Source organism: Primulina huaijiensis, chromosome 16 (genome assembly GCF_012295235.1).
Source record: "Primulina huaijiensis isolate GDHJ02 chromosome 16, ASM1229523v2, whole genome shotgun sequence".
In the NCBI taxonomy this organism is placed as follows: Eukaryota; Viridiplantae; Streptophyta; class Magnoliopsida; order Lamiales; family Gesneriaceae; genus Primulina; species Primulina huaijiensis.
In genome coordinates this window covers 3,831,870-3,853,484 of record NC_133321.1, presented here as the reverse complement: position 1 = coordinate 3,853,484, position 21,615 = coordinate 3,831,870, and the positions used below count along the sequence as shown (strand labels likewise).

At 38.6% G+C, this 21,615-nt stretch overlaps 1 protein-coding gene across 1 annotated transcript; it reads right to left on the bottom strand.

Moving 5' to 3' along the window:
- Positions 1 to 1,981: 1,981 nt before the first annotated feature.
- LOC140960958 (uncharacterized) lies at positions 1,982 to 3,174 on the bottom strand. Its single transcript, XM_073419284.1, has 2 exons — positions 2,390 to 3,174; positions 1,982 to 2,270 (listed from the first exon to the last, which is right to left on the bottom strand). The coding sequence occupies exons 1-2, from the start codon at positions 3,172 to 3,174 to the stop codon at positions 1,982 to 1,984; spliced, it is 1,074 nt and encodes a 357-aa protein (XP_073275385.1).
- Between the last annotated feature and the right edge of the window lie 18,441 nt (positions 3,175 to 21,615).

The window sequence follows — 21,615 nt, the reverse complement described above, 5'->3', positions numbered from 1 at the left end:
TATAATTAAATAATGCAATTAAAACAATTAATTAAAATACAACAGAATTTAATAATTGCATGCATGTGGTTTACGTGGACCTTAAAATTTTCGGGGCGTTACATTCCCAGCCAATTGCGGATCTTCTTCCATAGTGCAGCCGAGAATTTGCAGTGAAAGAAAAGATGGTTTATAGATTCAAGTTTCTCATTGCAAAGAACACAAGACTTATCTTCAACAAATGATAAGCGATCTCTAGTCAGGAGTTTAGCATGAGCCATCAACCACAAAGTAAATCTGTGTTTCGGAAGAATGACTGATCGACTTATCAGTGGTTTCCATGGCCATTTTCCGTGTGAATCAGCGAAGCACTCATATGCCTTGGACAGTCCAGCATTATTACCAAACCAAGAATTCAAAGTTCGAGTAGTTGCTTATGTTGATCCCATTCTTGAAAGTAGTTCATCATCAAAACAATTTGTTTAATCAAGGGAGATTCATCTTTATGCCATCTCCAATTCCATACATCCCCAAAGTGGCTATAATAATGATTAACCCATTTGATCCATAGGCTCTCTTTCCTTAAGTGTATCTTCCAAAGAGTTTTAGCAATGAGCGCCTTATTCCAAGCCCTTAGATTTTTCAAACTCATTCCACCGTGGGCTATCGGCTTACAAAGAGTTTCCCAAGCAATTGGAGGGTGCTTAGTTGGACAAACAAACTTATGACACATAGAGTAAATGGAACCAATAACACAATTAGGGATGGGCAATATGGCTAACCAAAAACATTCAATACCTTGAATCACAGATCTGATAAGCTCAATCTTCCCCGCATAGGAGAGTGAATGTATAGGCCATGAATTGATTTTAACAGCTACAGCATCAACAAGTTTACAGTAATCTGAGGATCTCAATTGTCTAGCAGCAAGTGGGATGCCGAGGTATCTAAAAGGTAGCACACCAGGAGTAAATCTGGTGATGTGAAGAATATCCTGTTTTGTTCTATCGTCAACCCCCGCCATATAGATATTCGATTTCAGTAAGTTAACCCTCAAACCCGCCATGTCTCTGAAATCATTCAAGCAATTCATAACCATCCCCACATTGTCAATATCACCTCGTGAAAGCAGCAACAAATCATCCGCATAAGCCAAATGAGTAATGTGAAGGTTAAGGCACTTCGGATGGTAACCGTACCGTGTGGATCTAGACATTCACTTAAGAGAACAAGAGAGTACTTCAACACACAATGTAAATAAGAAAGGAGATAGATGGTCACCTTGTCTAAGCCCTCGTTGTCCCTTGAAATGTCCATGAAAATGCCCATTGAGTGCAATAGAATATGAAGTGGTTGACATGCACTCCATTATCCATCCAACGAATTTATGCGGAAAGTTATAGTAAATCAAAATCTATTACAAAAAAGACCAATCCACTGTGTCATATGCTTTTTGGATGTCAACTTTCAAGATGCAACGAGGAGAGACTCGTTTACGGGCGTATTTCCTCAGTAATTCTTGGGCAAGATAAATGTTGTCAACAATTGAGCAACCTCTAATAAAAGCAACTTGAGCACCATCTATCAGTTTTCCCACAACATTTGCCAATCTGTTCGAGAGTATCTTCGATATAATTAGAACACAGTGCAAGCAAGAAATTGGTCTGTAATCTGTGACCATTGAAGCATCCGCTGATTTCGGTATTAAAGCAATAACCGCATGGTTCCACTGTTTTAGCAACCTCCCAGACGAGAAGAATTCATTCACAGCTGATACGACATCTTCATTAATGATATCCCAAGATTTTTTGAAGAACAATGAGCCAAAACCATCAGCTCCCGGATCTTTATCATTGTCAATATCAAATAAGGCATGTGTTATTTCTTCACATGTCACATTCGCTGTTAATGATTCCCAATAATCCGTAGACACACACGGTCCCTCAAGAATGCCCTCCCTATCAACATGCACTCTGTCCATCTTACTCCCAAGTAATCCAGTTTAACACTCAACAAATAGATCCGCAATTTGGGTTGGTTCGGAAATAATAGCACCTGCATTGTTCTTTAAGGCAAGAATTGCATTTCTCTTGTTATTTCTTTTAATTAAATCATGGAAGAATTTTGTGCACCTGTCACCTTGTTGCAAATACGTGAGCTTAGCTTTTTGAGCAATGAATGATCGCTCCACCTCTAGCAATAAATCGGCTTGCCTCTTGCAATCTTTGTAATCAGAAGAAACAGTACCTGTGCGAAACATATCTTGTTGCATAGATTGAAGTTTGATTTTGCTGCAGTAACACGAGATGATATATGCCAAAAATCTTTCCTGTTCAGTAGAGTGAGAGGTTTCTTCAATTTTTTGAGCTTCTCTTTGAGTCTAAATTGAGCTGTACCAAACCCCGAGAACCTCCAATTTTCTCTAACAGTGTCCAAGAACCGATCACTAAGAGCCCACATATTGAAGAACTTGAATGGTTTCTGTGAATGGACGTTAGGATGAAGAAACGGCACGATAAGTATAGCATGGTCCGAGATACAACCCGGCTCAACAAATTCAGCTAAACCATTTAAATCTGATGAGATCCATTTCTGATTTACAATGACTCGATCAAGTTTACTACACACTTTTGGACTCCTCCAAGTAAACAGGCACCCGATGAATTTGAGATCCAACAAGTCAAGAGAGCTAACACAATCAACAAAATCTCTAGTGTCGTAATCCCTAACCCTGAGCCCACCCTTTTTCTCATCCGGAGACAAAACAGTATTAAAATCTCCTTGAGATTTCCATGGCAAAGAACATGCAGCACTGAAACTTTTCAAATTATTCCACAATGATCGCCTTTGCACAATTGTGTTCAAATCATAAACGAAAGACACACAAAATTCAATATTTGTCTTGACACAATTAACTGTGGCATTAATTGATTGCTCACACATGCTATCAACAATCAAGTCAACTCTAATTGGATTCCACATCACAAAGATCCTGCCCTTATTATTATAGTTGAAATTATGAACAACTTTCATATCTGAAAACCGGATTTGCATCATATTATGTAGCGTCTTCTCATTGAATTTTGATTCAAGAATACCCACAATATCAATCTTACGAGAGTGTACCAAGTTTTGTACACCCTTCTGCTTTAGAGGCTTATGAAAGCCTCTAATGTTCCAACTAGCCACTATCATTGAGAAGTGGAGGCAATTTCGGGTTGCCGCCCCTCTTTGAAGTTCCCAAAATATCTCGTGTTAGTATTTGTATTATGTACATTCACGAGTTCAGTATCGCATGAGCTTCCCTCTTCCATGTCTTCGAATAACACTGCCATATCTTTGTTCTTACCTTGTTGCTTTTCTACTACATTTTTCCATTTCTTCTTATTCTTATTCTTCTTCTTATTTGCAACTGTCTGAAATCCTTCCACATCTTCTTCTGTTGCACCACTCGTACTTGCTGCATTTGTATCAACATTGTTCATGATACGCTTTCCTTTATCCCGAAGTACTGGCTCACTACTATCTTCAATATGAACATCATTGGGGACAATAACATCAGTAATTATCTTGTCTGAAACTCCCTCCATCAAAGGTACTTCAGTCTGTTGAATAATAGTAGCAGTGGTAGCAGATTTGTTGTGCAATGGAGCATGTGCGTGACGCTTTCCGAATCTTGATCTCCCCCTAGAATTTTTCTTGTTCCAAATGACACTTCGAGATCTAGAGCGAGCAGTGGTACTATTGGGATTATGCTGCTCAGCAACATCTTCAATATTATTTGCATTATCACAGTCAATCATCACATGTCCAGTCTTCTTGCATCTAACACAGAATTTAACTTCCTGTTCATAAAGGAACTTTACTTCTACATCACCAATCGGCAGCCCCACAAGTATATACGTGATTTTTGGTTTAGTAGCTTCAACTTCAACTAACACCCTTGCATATTTGACTCTTTTACGATCATGAGTAAGCATATCCATGTGGATAGGATTTCCCATAGAGCAGACATATGGTATCTGTCTATTGGGTTATATCATCAGTGGAAAACCGCCTACAGCAGCTTTGTTTGATATGGTTCGTAGATGGGGCTCGGATATTTGCTTCCAAACACACGAAAGTGGATGGATTGTTTTCACTTTTCCTTCTACTGAGATAAGATCTAATCTCCGGAATCCCAACTATTCAATCTCAAAATCGCTATCAAAGCCTCGTCGCTACTCAAAGTTGTGAAGGTTTTGTAGTCGCTATTTCTAAGTATTTCTAGTTGTTGAAGCTTGTTTTCGAACCAAGACTATAAATTGATTCAGATGTATTCTTTCAGTTCGTTCTTAGTCACTTCGCAGCCGCAAAGAAGCCAATTGATGGGTACCCGTTGAGCATCCATTCGTCATTCTCCCCACCATCTTCATTTGGGTTCTTGTTTCTGTCCGGGTACCTTTTGGTTTTTTTCCTCGTCTTCTTTAGATTATTGCTTGTTCTCTTTATCTCGTATGGTTAATTGTCGATTGATCTTAAAAATGGATTGTCACATTTCTGTGTATTATGGAATTTTGTGGCAAATACTTGGTTTTATTGACGATCTATGTGTTTCCTGATTAACTGAATTAATCTATTTTTGTTGAAACCCGGTCTGTTTTTATTTTTCCATTTCCAGAATCATCGGTTCTCTTTGGCTGTTGGAATTTATGAGATATATTTACAGCTTTCCCGAATAGATTCAAATATTATTAGTATTCAATTTGTTAATATGGTTATTTTTAATATTTCTGATATTATTATTTTTATTGTTGTTGTTTCATAGTACTATTTGTATTATCCATATTATTATTCTTAGTTTATTCCTCATTTATTTTATAACCATAATGTAATTAATTTTTTTGATATGGTATAAAAATGAACAATAGTAATTTATCAAAAATCTCAGATAATTCCGCTATGGTAAAATTGATTGGATAAACTGTAAATAATTGAGACGAGAATATTTCAATGCTAATTGTTCGAGCAAAAAAGAGGTTAATGCGATTTTTTTCCATCTAGAGCGTGTATTCCATTTTAAGAGCGTGTGTTCCATTTTTGTAGTTGGCATTTTTTCAAAATTCCATACACTATGAAGCTCTGGGGCATTTGTGATTGCCTGTAGTTGAGTATGTCTGCGATGGAGACACACTATCCTACCACTCATAATACATTCATGTAATAGAATGAATGAACACTGACTTAAGTATTCCTTTCATTTCATTCAATCGCCACCATATAATACACTTGGAAACTCAAGTTTTCAGTAAATTATTCCGTGGAATTGGTCTATATAAAGTAAACTTAAGTATTCCTTTCATTTCATTCAACCGCCACCATTTTGATTGTTTTGTTACTATTTCTTACTTGTGATTATGGTAAGATTTTGTTTTAATATTTACAACTGTTTTTAAGGTGTTGGTGGCGCATTGTTGGTTGATTAGTTTTACCAAGAATGGATGTCAAAGGATAGACTATCATGTTAATATGAGTCTGGATTAGACTCTTTCTTGCAATTTGCAATGAAAAACGCAAACGATCCTGACATAATATCTTGACCATGTACAAAATGTGGTAATCTAAAGAAGAAAAATGTAGAAAGTATAAGGGCACATATGTATTCTAATGGTATAGATTTGACATATCATACATGGATATGGCATGGGGAAAGATTTATGATAGGGAACTCAATGAATGCTAGTGATCAAGTAGGGCAAGATGGACAAAAATCTTTTGATGAGGAACCGATAGATATGCTACCTGCTTCATATGATAGTTATGGTGGGAATCCAACCCAATTCAATAAGCTACTTGAAGATGCAGAGAAACCTTTGTATCATGGATGCAGTAAATTTACGAAGTTATCTGGAGTTGTGAAATTATTCAACTTGAAGTCAAAATATGGTTGGAGTAATAAAAGTTTCACTGACCTTCTCAGTTTGTTAGGAGACATTCTTCCAGATGACAATGAATTGTTTTTATCTTTCCGCTGTTTAATTGTTGTTATTAAATTTTAATGTTGCATGCTTATTAGTCTGTTTAGTAGTGGCTCGGGTAAAGGCGCTACATTGTATGTGATAAATTATTTGTCATGCATAAATCCAACCGAAAAATGTATGCAAATATGTAATGTTAAAGGAACTTACACGATCACGCAACCAAATAATAAACGTTCGGTTATGCTCATTTTGTAACCACTTTTGGGACTTAACCCTATGAGAATTTCTTGCAATCAAATACTCCATGTGTTCCCCAATGAAATTATTATTAAAAATAAATAAATAAATAGATTGTAAGCAAAGCACATGAAAGTATTATTAATTTGGAAAAATTACTTGTAAAGGCCTAATAATCCGTATTTGAAAATTTGCGGAAAAATTTAAAATTTTCTTTTAAACTAAATAAAATATCCAGTTCATAAAATAAACTGTTAAATAACGTGTCATGTTTAAAAATAGCAGCGGAAGAAATTAATGTTGTAAAAATAACTGTAAAAATTTTATCCAACGGTAGATAAAAATGTTTGAGCGATAACAACAATAAATAATAAATGCTGAAAATGAGGTCCTCGGGTCCCACTACTACCGACTCGAGCTGGCTCACTGATCCCCGCCCTCGGTCCCGACATCATCAGTACCTACAACAATCAAGTCTAGTGAGCCTAAAGACTCAGCATGCATATATCGTAAATAACAAGTAAATAAATAATAAAATCGCATGCAAGTGAAAATTTCCTGTACTGAGGTGTAACGTAAAATATCATTTCATTGGTAATTATAGTACGTGCATAACTGAACTGAAAATATCATAGTGAAAAGGTTTGCTCCTTGGAGCCCTGTAATGAAATAACTTGTAATAATTTTCTGGTGAGATTATGGTCTACGCAAGTGGTCCCTGAACTGAACTGAACTGAACTGACCGGTAACTGGCGACCGGGCCGGTAACTGGCGACCGGACTTAATAATGTATGTCTGATCAGACTACTGCCACAGTATACTGGGTGAAACAACTGAACTGACCGGTAACTGGCGACCGGGCCGGTAACTGGCGACCGGACTTAAGCATGATAGTAAAGTGACCACAAGCAATATCGCATAAATCTCAAAATGAATATTTTTGCACGTAATATAATTAAATAACATAATTGAATATGAACAATTTCGATTTTCTTGCATTAAAATCATGTACTTGCAATATTTAAAAATACCTATATGACTTGATTGAGGAGTGAAAGAAGATATAAACATGCCTTGGTTTGTTTTGACAGAAAACAAACGATATAACGACGCGGCTCGGCGGAGACAGAGTGCCCTTCACGTTCTTACTTTTCTCTCTTAATTCCTTTAAACCAAGCATGCACCATAATTATTATAATGGCATAAAAATTGTAAACGTGATGCATGAACATTTAAAAATATCATGATTTGTGCTCAGGGCGCTGCAAGGACTAAAATCTCACCCCGGGTGCAAAATGACCATTTTGCCCCTGGAAACCCGAAAATTATCGTTTCAACCCTGGACCTCTAAAATTGACCCGAAGCTTACCTAACTCCTTAAAATGTCCCAAAATATTTCTAAAACCATTCCTTGACGTAAACTCGAGCCAAAATCAGAACTTGAACGATTCGTTTTGAAAACTTGGACTCAACCAAATTCTTCCCAATTTTCTACTATATCTTAAAAACACTAAAATGATCTTAAAATTATCACACCTAGCTTCAAACTCTCGGCACAAAAATCTCCATCCTACCAAAAACTCTCGGCCCTACCCTCAACCACTCTCTTGTGCACTCATTTCCCAACACATCACCAACTTCTTAAATACTTTGGTTCACTACTATCCTCACGTGTCCCTTACTTAGTCACCTAAAAATGAGCCACCACCGAAACCAAGAAACTCCTCTAGCACCCACTTAACCGATCCTATTGTTACTCCAACCCCACGCTACATAACCCAACCCTCGGCCGCTCACTTCCTTCGCTCCACCACCACACCAGAAACTCACGGCTCACTCCAGGACATGTCACGGACCCATGTGGGTCAGCTCCAAGGTCAAGGACGAGCCATGCACCGCTGTGACTCACATTCACTCGATCTACAACCCAAACGTACGCCTGCACGTAGCCTCGCCACTCCTTCGTTCACCTGCGCTGCACCGAGCCTTGCAGCCTTCTCCTCTCCAGCAACTCGGCGCCTACAGACCCTAACAACACCTCATAACCGCCCCTTGCACAGATCACAACCAAAACGTGAGTGATGATAGATGAAAATTCATAACCAAAGCAAAACCGATAAATCTTTGAATACAGCTGATAGATCGAAAACTTTTACATGATATAACACACATTTACCCTACAAATGTTNAATGGGCCAAGATTGCATTTTAAAAGTTATTAAAAGGTTTGTAAGCCCAATAAGTCCAAAGTGGACCCACTAAATCCAAACGCAGACTCGAAAAATATTTTATGTTGAAAAGTTTTCAAAAATATTAGCCGAACCCTCAAAACGACCCCCGAATCGATAAATTTTGCGTACTGTTAAAAATAAAAATCATGCGGGTAAAAATATCCAATAAATCCTATTTTTGAAAAATACACTTAAAAACATCTTAAACTAATTAATAAAATTAATCATGTAATAAAAATAATTTTTCTGATAATTCTCCGGTCTCCAATCCTCGATTGAACGTGAAATGCACCTAGAAACCCTAATGCGTGAACTTTTAAAAATTTCATGAATTAAATCCTATCATGCATGAATTATGCAATAAAATGCATAAAAATAATTAAACACAATTTAATGAAATAAACATGAATTTAATGCTTTAAAAAAATAATAAAAAAATTTAATTAAAATGCCAAGGAAATTCAATAATTTGCATGCATGCTAACTTTTTAAATTATATTTACTAACATGCTAAATTACCATTTCTTAAATAAGTCTTTATTAACTTATCTCTATACTCCATCTCCAATCCGGCCTCACTTATTTAACTGAAAAGGTGACAATTAAACTACTACGTAAAATAAATAAATTTAAAGAAAAAAATTTAAATACTCATGAAATAAAAAAAATATATTTTAATTTAAAATACTAGAATTATACATGGCTTATACGTAGTCTAATTTACGGGTTCTACATTACTTGATATAAAAATCAATCTCAACATCATTTTTCAATACATAATGATGTGCTTGCTGCAACTCATCATGACAAGCGGAGTGCACTACTGCTCCCGATAAAGGCTTCGTAAGTTCTATTTGTCGATGACTTGATGAGATCCCAATTGTGTGTACACTAGACTGATATTCTGAGCAAAATTCAATAGCCTCTTTAGCAATATAACATTCATCTATACAACCTTTAGGTCCATTGCGATTTCGCACATAACCTTTCAAAATCTTTGTAGGACCAAACGCTTATCGCTTTACCAAAAGCTATAGCTGATGATAATGGTGTAACTCAAATATTTTAAACCGCACATAATCTCAAGCACCACGGTTCGATCGCTCTTCCTGCAAGGACAATTCTTGCACTCAACAATCTCCCTCCCAATAATTACATTCCTTGAAATCAATGAGAATCGAACCCGTGACCTTAGCTCTGATACAAATTGTAGTACCGAGCGCTTGCCGCTTTACCAAAAGCTATAGCTGGTGGTAATGGTGCAACTCAAATATTTTAAATCGCACAACAGCTCAAGCACCACGGTTCGATCGCTCTTTCTGCAAGGACAAATATTGCACCCAACAATCTTCATGTATCTTTCAAACTGGTATATGTACCTATACAAACCACGTCCACACAATTTCACCTATAGCACAAGATGAATAGTCTGATGGATCATTATATCAAAAATGAAGTTGGAAAATACTTTTCAGGCAAACACAATATCGTCACAATCTCTCTTTTCATTTCATCCTACTTTGACACATCTATCACTTTATTACATAACACGTTGAAGAAGAAACACAATCGAGTGATAGTGTCTCTGACATATTTGGACAAGACACCACAGATGGCCACTGGAAGCAATTGTTGTATTAAAGTGTAGTAATCGTTTGAATTAAGGCCAACAAGTCTCTATTTCTTCATCGATACAAGATTTCTAACATTGTATGTGTTACATGTAGGGAATTGTATTTCAACCAAAGTATTCAAAATCATTCTTTTCTCATCCTTACTAAGTATATAACAGGTTGCTGGCAAATACGTTCTCTTCTCCCCCATGTTTGGTGCCAAATCTGTCTGCACATTCATTTCCACAAGGTCTAATCTCGCGGCTACTCCATCCTTTGTTTTTTTAGGAATGTCAAGTAACGTACCAATGAGACTTTCACAGACATTTTTTTCAATGTGGATCACATCAATAACATGTCGAACATGTAGATGTTCCCAATACTCAAGTTCAAATAATATTGATTTCTTTTTCCAGCAGGATTTGACTTCATCCTTCTTCGACTAAAGCTTCCCAATACTTTTTCCCCAGTGACAATTAATTCTTTCAACTCTTTCTAAAACTTCATGGACAGTCAATGGTTTTGGTGTGGGGTTGAACTCTTGGTTCCCGTTAAATGTCTTTCTTTACCTTCGATAAGGATGAGTTGCAGGTATAAACCTTCTATGATCTGTATCTGACAGTTTCCTATTATGCTTCAATGTTGTTGAATAGGTTTCTTCACCACAAATAGTACATGCATGATATCTTTTCAATACGTCCTGACAGGTTCCCATGTGCAGGAAAGTCATTGATCGTCCATAGTAATATAGCTCTAAGTGAGAAAGTTTCTTGTTGATATGCATCATATGCTTCAATGCTTGTATCCCATAAGCATTTTAAGTCATCAATCAGAGGTGCTAAATAAACACCAATATCATTTCCCGGTTGTTTGGGACTAGAAATCAACAAAGCGAGCATCATAAATTTTCTCTTCAAACACAACCATGGAGGAAGATTGTAAGTGATCATTAAAACTGGCCAAAAACTGTATGCAGAACCCATCAAACCATGGGGATTGATCCCATCAGCTGACATGGCCAATCTAAGATTTCTTGACTCATTAGAAACCCAGGCCACTCGCGATCAACTAATTTCAAAAGATGGCGCATCGGCTGGTTGACGTAAGTAGCCATCATGAAGTCTTTTATCAACATGCCAAGTCAAATCCTTCGAATCTCCTTATTCCGAAAGATTCTTTGAAATCTAGGAATAGGTGGGAAGTATCACATGACCTTTGCAGACACTCCTTCCCTTATCTTATTTTTTTGGCCCAACTTCCACCTTGGAATCCTGCAAGTAGGGCAAGTGATCAAATTGCCATACTCCTTTCGGTATAAGATACAATCATTAGGGCAAGCATGAAGTTTCACGTAATTCATCCCTAATGTACACAAGCTTTTCTTTGCATCGTAACTTAACCATCTTACAACCCAAACGAAAACAGAACAAATAACAGCAGTCTTAAACATTAATACAACCATATCGAAAACATACTTCTGAACGAGAAAACGATAAACCACACATAAAACCTCCACTGGATCACCACCGAAAACCCAACTGCTCTAGCCACTGCCCTAGTCGTCCGAACTGTCCAACTTAAGATTTGCCCCGTGGAATGGGGTGCCCAAGATGAAAACAAGGACGTGAGTGACAATCGCCCAATACAAAAATGTACGAGTATACAAACTGATATGATGCATGCGAAATGCAATATGCTCGGATAACGAAGATCAAGTCAAGAATCTCATGCTCAGTCTAGAGGCGTCTGAGTGTGTAGTCTCTGATCTGCCCTAGGCATGTTTTGGCTCCCACACTCATCATCAAGACGTGGACCTAAAATGTCCAAGTTATCAGAGCCCGCGAGTCCCGTCGGACACTGTAGCTCTCGATGTCCCATCGTCCACAATACAGAATAGGGCTGAGCGGCCCCAACGAACGAGGTATATCTCAAAGATATCATGCTCAACATGATATGTCATGCATAATATGCAAAAACAGTAAAACATATATCATGCAACAGAGAAATATGCAGCATAATAATGTGTATACTACGCTTGGATATCTCAATCAGTACATCACGTACCTCACTAAAACAATCTGACAGAAAGCTCTGAACCTAGACAATACCAACAATATGAAATCACAATCAAATCAGATCCTGAATTACCAAACATGCTTCAAAGTTCTTCCTAAAAGCTTTAGGATTATACCTGCGTCCGTCATCAGCCCGCTGATGATGTCTCGATCCCAGTTAACTGACCCTCCCTCGAGTCGACACTAGCTCCGAAACTTCTCGATACCAAAGTGTCCTACAAAATAGCTAGAAAACCTAAGGTATAAGGCTAGAAATCTCTCTGAATGATGCAGTGTAGGAAACAAAAGAATTCAGCTTCCATTTATAGGCTGCATCCGAACTATTTCAGAAAATCCGAATCAATCTTATCTGCCATGTGTCAGAATTTCATTCGTCTAGTTGGATTTCTAGAGATAATGTAATCTGAAGTAGATCGGGTTATCAATATAAAATTCGGTGGATCCCAACAGCTTGATCCCGAATTATCGATTCATTAATAATACTTAATTAACAACTTTTTAATTATCGCTTAATTTGTACTTCATTCAAAATAAAGAATCGGGTCATTACATCCTCCCCTCCTTACAAAGATTTTGTCCTCGAAATCAGAACTGAAGTACAGTAAAACTTAATAAAATACAACTCAAAACAAATGTGGATACTCTGAGCGCATACGACTCTCCAATTCGCAAGTCGCATCTGCAGTACCTCGGCGTTGCCATTGCACTAGAACAAGTGGAATGGTCATGTTTCATAGCTTTTTCTCTTTCCTAACAAGGATTAAAAGCAATTGTTCGACATAAGTCAAGTCTTCTTCAAGTTGAACATCTGTCGGACCAAGAACATGCGATTCATCTGCTACATACCGCCGTAGCAACGATACATGAAAGACATTATGAATGCTAGACAGATACGGCGGCAAATCCAATCGATATGCCAAACTTCCAACACATTCCAAGATCTCAAAAGGCCCGATGAATCTTCGGGCTAATTTTCCCTCGAGTCCAAATCTCATCACCCTGCGGAATGGTGACACTTTAAGGAAAACTTTTTCCCCTGACTGAAACTGTAGAGGTCAACGCTTGGTATTCGCGTTACTCGATTGACAATCTTGTGCAGCTTTAATTCTCTTCTTGATCAATTCCACTACGTCAATCGCTTGTTGCATTAACAAACCATGAAATAATGAATTATATTAAAATAAAGATTGTTTATTACAATTGAGTCAATAAAATCTCTAGCCAACAGTTGGCTTGCAGGGCATCTACTCTAACACTTTGACACCACACTTAATGCATAAGTGAGATCGTGTCTACTACAGACCATTCCATACATAATGCTTTTCACTCCACTTGAATGTCATAAGCTGTCTCATAAGTTGGAGAATGTGAAGCTGAAAGGTTTTAGCGCTGAACAAGAGGAGTAGTTACTGCCTTCGACTCATGTGTGTTAAACCCTTGTAATACTTTCTTTATGTAGGAACCTTGACTCAGAAACAAAATCCCTTGATTTCTTATTCTCTTAATTTCCATCCCCAAGGATTTTCTTTCCCTTCTCTAAATCCTTTTTCTCAAATTATGAGTTGAGTTTTATCTTAAGATCTTGTATATATTTCTTAATGGTTCTAGCTATATGCATATCATCCACATATAATAAGAGGAAGGTCTTTAATTGGTTGCTATATGCTTTCAGTCTTCAGATACACGAAGTTATCAAAGTTTCTTCTCTTGAATTCAATCTTCATCATGTACTCACCAAACCTTTTATATCAAAAATTGTCTTGGGCTTTGTTTTAGTCCATAGAGATATTTTTCAAGAGACACTTTGTTTCTGCTTTCCTTCGTCATAAAACCCTCAGGCTGATCCATATAGATAGTCTCCTCTAACTCATCATATAGAAAAACAATCTTGACATCAAGCTGCTCCGACTCTAAGTCAAATTATACTACAAATGCTAGCATAAGTCTTATAGAGAAATTTTCTACCACATGAAATGATCTCATTAAATCAATTTCATACATTTGCAAGTAACATTTGGCAACTAACCTAGCCTTATACTTCCCCGTTTGTGCCCTTGGAATACATTCCTTGAGTTTGAATTGAAGATCCACTTGCAACCTAGACTTCTCTGACCCTCTAGCTTAGGTACCAACTTCCAAGTGTTATTCTTGTGTAGTGATATTATCTTCTCATCTATAGATTTCTCCCACTTTACCTTCTTTTCGCAAGTTGTGGCTTCCTTGAATGATGATGGTTCAAGAGTATCCACATGTTAAGCCGATAGGAGTTCATACCAGGTCAAGTCAACAGCATACCCTAATCTCTCTGGTGGTATTATTTATCATTTTTTGTCTCTGGGTAAAGCTTAATGTCTATGATAATCATCTGGTCGAGCCTGATCTTTTGCATCAACTTGTGGATCAGTTGATTGGTTCCCTTGTGGGCATTTCATTTGTGAATCATCGGGTGGAAGCTCCACCTCAACTTGTGCATCTTCACTCTGAGATTTCTGCTTTGTGATTTGCTCATTTTTCTTTTGAGCAAATCCAATCTCAGATTCTGCATGTGGAACCCGTAACTTGGACTGCGTATAAGCCATGCATAATTTCTAGTATTTAAATTAAAATGATTTTTTTATTTCATGAGTATTTAAATTCTTTTCTTCAAATTTATTTAATTTACGTAGTAGTTTAATTGTCACTTTTTCAGTTAAATAAGTGAGGCCGGACTGGAGATGGAGTATTGAGATAAGTTAATAAAGACTTATTTAAGAAGTGGTAATTCAGCATGTTAGTAAATATAATTTAAAAAGTTGGCATGCATGCAAGTTATTAAAATTCTTTGGTATTTTATTAAATTCTTTTAAACCATAAAATGTATGTTTATTTTATTAATTGTGTTTAATTATTTTTATGTATTTTATGCATAATTCATGTAATCTAGATTTTTATTTTAATTTAGGTGGTTAATTATTTTTATGCATTTTATTTCATAATTCATGCATGATAGGATTTAATTCATGAAATTTTAAAAGTTCACGCATTAGGATTTCTATGTGCATTTCAGTTTCGAACGAGGATCGGAGACCGGAGAATTTTCTGGAAAATTATTTTTATTACACGATTAATTTTTATGAATTAATATAAGATGTTTTGAAAGTATTTTTCAAGAATTGGGAATTATTGGGTATTTTTACCCGCAAGGTTTTAATTTTTAACGGTACGCAAATTTTAGCGAATCGGGGAACTTTTTGAAGGTTCGACTAATATTTTCAAAAACTTTTCAACACAAAATATTTTTCGGGAGTATGTTTGGATTTAATGGACCTATTTTTAAATTTATCGGACTTAAAAATCTTTTAATTCCTTTTAATTTAAATTAAGAGCTCATTAAACTAATAGATAACTATTTAAATATTAAATATTGACCTTACACTCATTATCACCTTCCCAACAGCAGACATCCCTATTCAAATTCCCTTATCCTCGGTTTCAGAATTAATACCAGCTGGTGACCTTGATTTTCAATCATACTTGCAAAAGAAAAAAAAAGTTCTCTCGGGTTCCCTCACCTCGTTCTTGCTCTTCAATCAACAAAGGCACGCTTTGTATCATTCTTTATGCATCATATACGTTTTATATACTGAGGTTTGTGTTCATGCATGAAAAGTTTCGATCCAAGCTAGTCCATGGAAGATCTTCGATTTTCTTGGGTTTATTGCCTTCTTTTTGTTATAAGTCTCACGTTTTCTTGATTTGTGCAAGGGGGCTGCCGTTTGTTTGATGCTAAGGGACTGTTCAGAGCAGGTTAGTGAAGTCATGAGGCTGGTGTAAGGTTCGGTAGAGTTGGAGTGAAGGCCGAGAAGTGTAGTGGCTAGGGGTTTCTTGGTTTATTTGTCTAGATCGGTGGGTAGGCGAAGGCTGGTGGTACAAGGACGACTCTAGACGTTGGACAGACTCGTGGTGGGTCCTAAACCTGGTCTGGAAATGCATGAACGCTGCTGGTCTTGCCTTCGAAGCTGTTGGCTTCACGGATTGGGTGTTGGCCGAGTGAGGGTGTCCTTCGAAGGCTATCGAGTATAAGGAAGTTGCGGGCTGCTTGAGGGGTGGCCGTAGGCTCAAGCTGGTTCAGAGGGGTCCTAGGCTGGTCTAGATGAGGTGATTTAGTAGCTGGTTCCATTCTTGGTAGGCTAGGATCGAAGAAGGGGAGAGTTTGATTTAGGGTGGCTTGGTTCTTGGGTTATTAGCGTACAGGGGCCAGCCCGCAGTACTAGGGACTAACCGAGCCTTAGACCAGACCCTGATGGTTCTGATACAGGGCCTGGAGAGGTTCGAAAATTGCTGGAACCATCCACAAGTGTGATCGATCGGGTGGAGAGCAAGGAGTCGAGCGAGTGCTTCTCCGCGGGTTCGGGGCGTGCGAGTCTTGTGAGGCTGCATGGGGCTGGAGTCTTGTTTTTCTTTGAGTTCAGAGGAGTCATAGGGTGATCTAGGGTAAGCTGGACAGAGGCTGGTTCGAGTGGTTTTGACGTGGGAATGAAAATGTGATTATGATGCACATGGGAGTGTCGGGTGTGGGAAGGAAGATGGGTCCAACGCCTGGTAGGTTCTGACCGAGGGATTTAAGGGCTTAGTTTTGGGTTTGTTAGGACCTTTTAAGTGTTTTTAAGATATGGTAAAAAGTTGGGAGAAATTTGGTTAAGTTTCGGTTCGATTCGGGTTAAAATCGAGACACCGCTCCAAGTTTTAAAACAATTCGGTTAAGTTATAAATGAGCTCGAGTTTATGTCTAGGGATGCTTTTAAAAATATTTTGGGATATTTTAAGGAGTTTGGTAAGCTTCGGATAAAAAAATAATGAGTTTTGGATTTATTCGGGATTTAGTCGTCGCACGAAACATTAATTAAATTATTAATTGAAACGCCTAGATTTATGTTTAATAAAATTATGAAAAATTATATTGAAGCTCAAATAATTATTAGAAGTCTAAGTTTTTAATTTGGGAATTTTATAATAAGGTTTGGTTTAATTCAAGATTAAAACGAGTAATATGTTATAGTTAAAGATTAATTTAAAAGTCATCGATTTAAGCCAAATAAAAATATGAGAAAATTCATGTAGGCTTAAATAAATATTTGGGACATGTTAGAATCAATGGAATTNGCCCTGAGCACAAATTTATGATATTTTAAATGTTCATGCATCATGTTTACGATTTTTTTCGCTATTATAATAATTATGGTGCATGCTTGGTTTAAAGGAATTAAGAGAGAAAAAGTAAGAAAGTGAAGAGCACTCCGTCTCCGCCGCGCCGCGTCGTTATTTCGTTTGTTTTCTGTCAAAACAAACCAAGGCATGTTTATATCTTCTTTCACTCTTCAATCAAGCCATATAGGTATTTTTAAATATCGCAAGTACATGATTTTAATGCAAGAAAATCGATATTGTTCATATTCAATTATGTTATTTAATTATATTACGTGCAAAATATTCATTTTGAGATTTATGTGATATTGCTTGTGGTCACTTTACTATCATGGGATTATTACTTCACCCGGTCGCCAGTTACCGGTCAATTCAGTTTGGTACCACCCGGTCGCCAGTTACCGGTCAGTTCAGTTCAGTTCAGGGGCCACTTGCGTAGACCATAATCTCACCAAGAAAATTATTACAAGTTATTTCATTACAGGGCTCCAAGGAGCAAACATTTTCACTATGATTTTCAGTTCAGTTATGCACATATTATAATTATTCATGACGCGATATTTTACGTTATGCCTCACGACATGATATTTTCACTTGCATGAAATTTTATTATTTATTTACTCGTTATTTACGATATATGCATGCTGAGTCTTTAGACTCACTAGACTTGATTGTTGTAGGTACCGATGATGCAGGGACCGAGGGCGGGGACCAGCGAGCTAGCTTGCGTCGGCAGTAGTGGAACCCGAGCACCTCATGTTTTTAGCATTTACTATTTTGACTCAAACAAATTTCTTCGTTGTTGAATTGTTTTAAATTATTATCTTGCAAACAAACATTTACTTCCGCTGCTATTTTGAATGGTTAAACTTTTATCAGTTATTTATTTATGACTGATGCATTTTAATTAATTAAAAAGAAAAATTTTAAATTTTCCGCAAATTTTCAAGTACGTATTTAGAGGCCTCTACAGTTGGTATCAGAGCCTATATTCTTGTAAAGGGTTGTACTACTACTGACCACGAGAAGCTCATGAAGTCACGTCTTCGGTCTGTAAGTTTTACATTCATGCATTTTATTTAAAGCCGGAATTATTTTAACTGCATGTTCTCATGAAGTATTTTTACGTTTAGATTTTAATCGTTCAGTATTTATTTACATTTAAATAAATTATGGAATTATGCATGTTGGTTACGTATGGGTTATTTATGGAACAGTATGCCTCCTAGACGCCAAGTTGGACGCCCGAGAGGTGATGATGAGCCTTGTCATGAGGACTGGGAGGAGCAGAGACAGGAGGGGAACGGACCTCCACCCCCTCCACCAAATATGAATGCCCAGATGCTAGCTGGTATGACTCAGTTCTTCGCACAGTTTGCGGGGAACAATGCTGTGGCGACCAGGCCGACAGGGCCTGAGGCTGTCTACGAGAGATTCATGAAGATGCGTCCTAAGGAGTTTTCAGGGACGACAGACCCCATGATTGTCGAGGGCTGGATCAAGTCCCTTGAAGTTATCTTCGAGTTCATGGAGCTTGGAGATGCAGACAGAGTCCGGTGTGCCAGCTACTTATTCGGAGGAGATGCCCGCTTATGGTGGGAAGGAGCATCAGTAGCCCTGAACTTGGCTACGCTGAGTTGGACACGCTTCACGGAGGTATTTACTCCAAATATTTTACTAATGAGGTGCGTTCGCGTTTGACCAGGGAGTTTATGACCCTGAGGCAGGGAGAGCTGACTGTTACGGAATTCATCCGTAAGTTTGAGAGGGGCTGTCACTTTGTGCCCTTGATTGCGAATGATGCGGGTGTCAAGCTGAGGCACTTTCTTGATGGACTGCGGCCGATCTTACGCCGCGATGTTAGGGTTACTGGCCCTACTACTTTTGAAGTTGTCGTTTCTAGAGCTCTTGCCTCAGAGCAAGATCTGATTGACATTGAGAGGGATCGCTTGGGTAAGCGACCAGTCCAGGTACCACACCGCTCTCCTCCTCAGCAGCACAATAAGAGGCCTTTCCACGGCCCACACGAAAATCGCGGTCAACAGCTGCAGTGGGGACGCGCAGTCCCTAAGACCTTTGAGCAACCAGTCTGTCCCAAGTGCACTCGCCGCCATGCTAGAGTATGTATGTATGGCTCAAGGAAGTGTTACAAGTGTGGTAGCTCAGACCACGTGCTGACGCAGTGCCCTCAGAGGAACCTGCCTACCCAAGGCAGGGTGTTTGCTCTCCATGCAGCGGAGACGAACCCGGAGACCATGCTTTTGACAGGTACCTTTAAGCTTTAAATTAATATTTGAATTTCAATGTTTCGGGAATCGGGATTAAGATTTTGAACTTAGAAATTGCGATAGGATTGCATGCTCTACTCAGTATTATTTTAGGGAATTAGGATAGAAAAACTCTGGCCTTTGCATGTCTATAAGTTTAGTTCTTGTAACTATTGGGTTCAACTTAGAGTTCCGATCGTTCAGGGAGGATTTTTATATCTGGTTCCGCTACGAAGGCCTTGATAGATTCAGGGGCCACTCACTCATTTATTTCGGAGGTCTTTGCTAATTTCCTCAAGGTCAAGACAGTTGGGCTAGATGTAGCCTATTCCGTAGTATTGCCGTCAGGCGAGGAGATGGCAGCTACCAATGTGATCCGAGACATAGACCTAGAGCTGCATGGAAATCTTGTATATGCGGATCTTATAGTGTTATCGATGCCAGAGTTTGACATCATCTTAGGGATGGACTGGCTATTGCGGGACAGAGTGTTGATAGACTTCCAGCGGAGATCTGTTCTAGTCCGACCGCCGGGAATGGAGCAGTTCTTATTTGAGCCAGACAGGTACTTTCCTTTACCGCGCATTATACCTTATGTTCATGCTAGGAAGCTCATGCATAGAGGGTGTCGGGCATTTTTAGCAACCTTTATATCTGTCCCCGAGGCACCTAGTCAGTCAGCAGCAGATGTTCCGATTGACAGAGATTTCTTAGACGTGTTTCCCGAGGACGTCTCTGGTATGCCACCCGAGCGAGAGGTGGAGTTTTCTAGTGAGCTTATGCCGGGTAACGCACCGATATCAAAAGCACAGTACCGATTAGCACCGACAGAGATGGCAGAACTCAAGAAGCAGATTTAGGAACTTCTTGACAAGGAGTTCATCCGCCCGAGTTGTTCACCATGGGGCGTGCCAGTTTTGTTTGTGAAGAAGAAGGATGGCTCGATAAGGCTCTGCATTGACTACCGGGAATTGAACAGGGTTACAGTGAAAAACAAATACCCACTCCCGCGGATTGAGGATTTATTTGATCAGTTGCAGGGAGCTTCAGTATTCACCAAGATTGATCTGCGTTCTGGTTATCACCAGTTGAGGGTGAAAGACGCCGATGTTTCGAAGACTGCTTTCAGGACTCGTTATGGCCACTACAATTTCCTTGTGATGCCGTTCGGTTTGACGAATGCGCCAGCGATCTTCATGGATCTCATGAATCGCGTATTTCAACCGTATCTTGATGAGTTCGTGATAGTATTCATAGACGACATTCTTGTCTACTCAAAGAATCACGAGGATCACAGCAGACACCTGACCACAGTGTTTCAGACCTTACAGAAGCACAAGTTATTCGCCAAGTTCAGTAAGTGCGAATTATGGTTAGAGAAGGTGGCGTTCTTAGGCCACATTGTTTCTAGCAGCGGTATTGAGGTAGACCCAGCAAAATTTGCATCAGTCAGAGATTGGGTTGTGCCGCAGAATGCATCTGAGATCCGCAGTTTTCTTGGGTTAGCAGGATATTATCGGAAATTCATTCAGGGATTCTCCTCTATTGCCGTTCCACTCACATCATTGACCAAGAAGAATGCTAAATTTGTGTGGAGCGAGGAGTGTCAGAAGAGCTTCGATACTTTGAAGCAAGCTCTTATCTCAGCACCAGTTTTGGCTATGCCATCAGGGCCCGGAGATTTTGTTCTGTATACCGATGCTTCGAAGCTCGGTCTAGGCGCAGTATTGATGCAGCATGGAAAGGTAATAGCATATGCTTCTAGACAGTTGAAAACTCATGAGAAGAACTACCCTACCCATGATCTAGAGTTGGCCGCCGTGGTTTTTGCCTTGAAGATTTGGAGGCATTATTTGTATGGAGAGAAGTGCCAGATCTTTACCGACCACAAGAGCCTCAAGTACTTCTTTGCTCAGAAAGAGCTGAATATGCGTCAGAGGCGATGGTTGGAGCTTGTGAAGGATTATGACTGTGACATTAGCTACCACCCGGGTAAAGCTAATGTAGTTGCGGATGCATTGAGCAGAAAAGTCGCAGTGATGGCTCATTTGACGATTCAGAGACCTCTT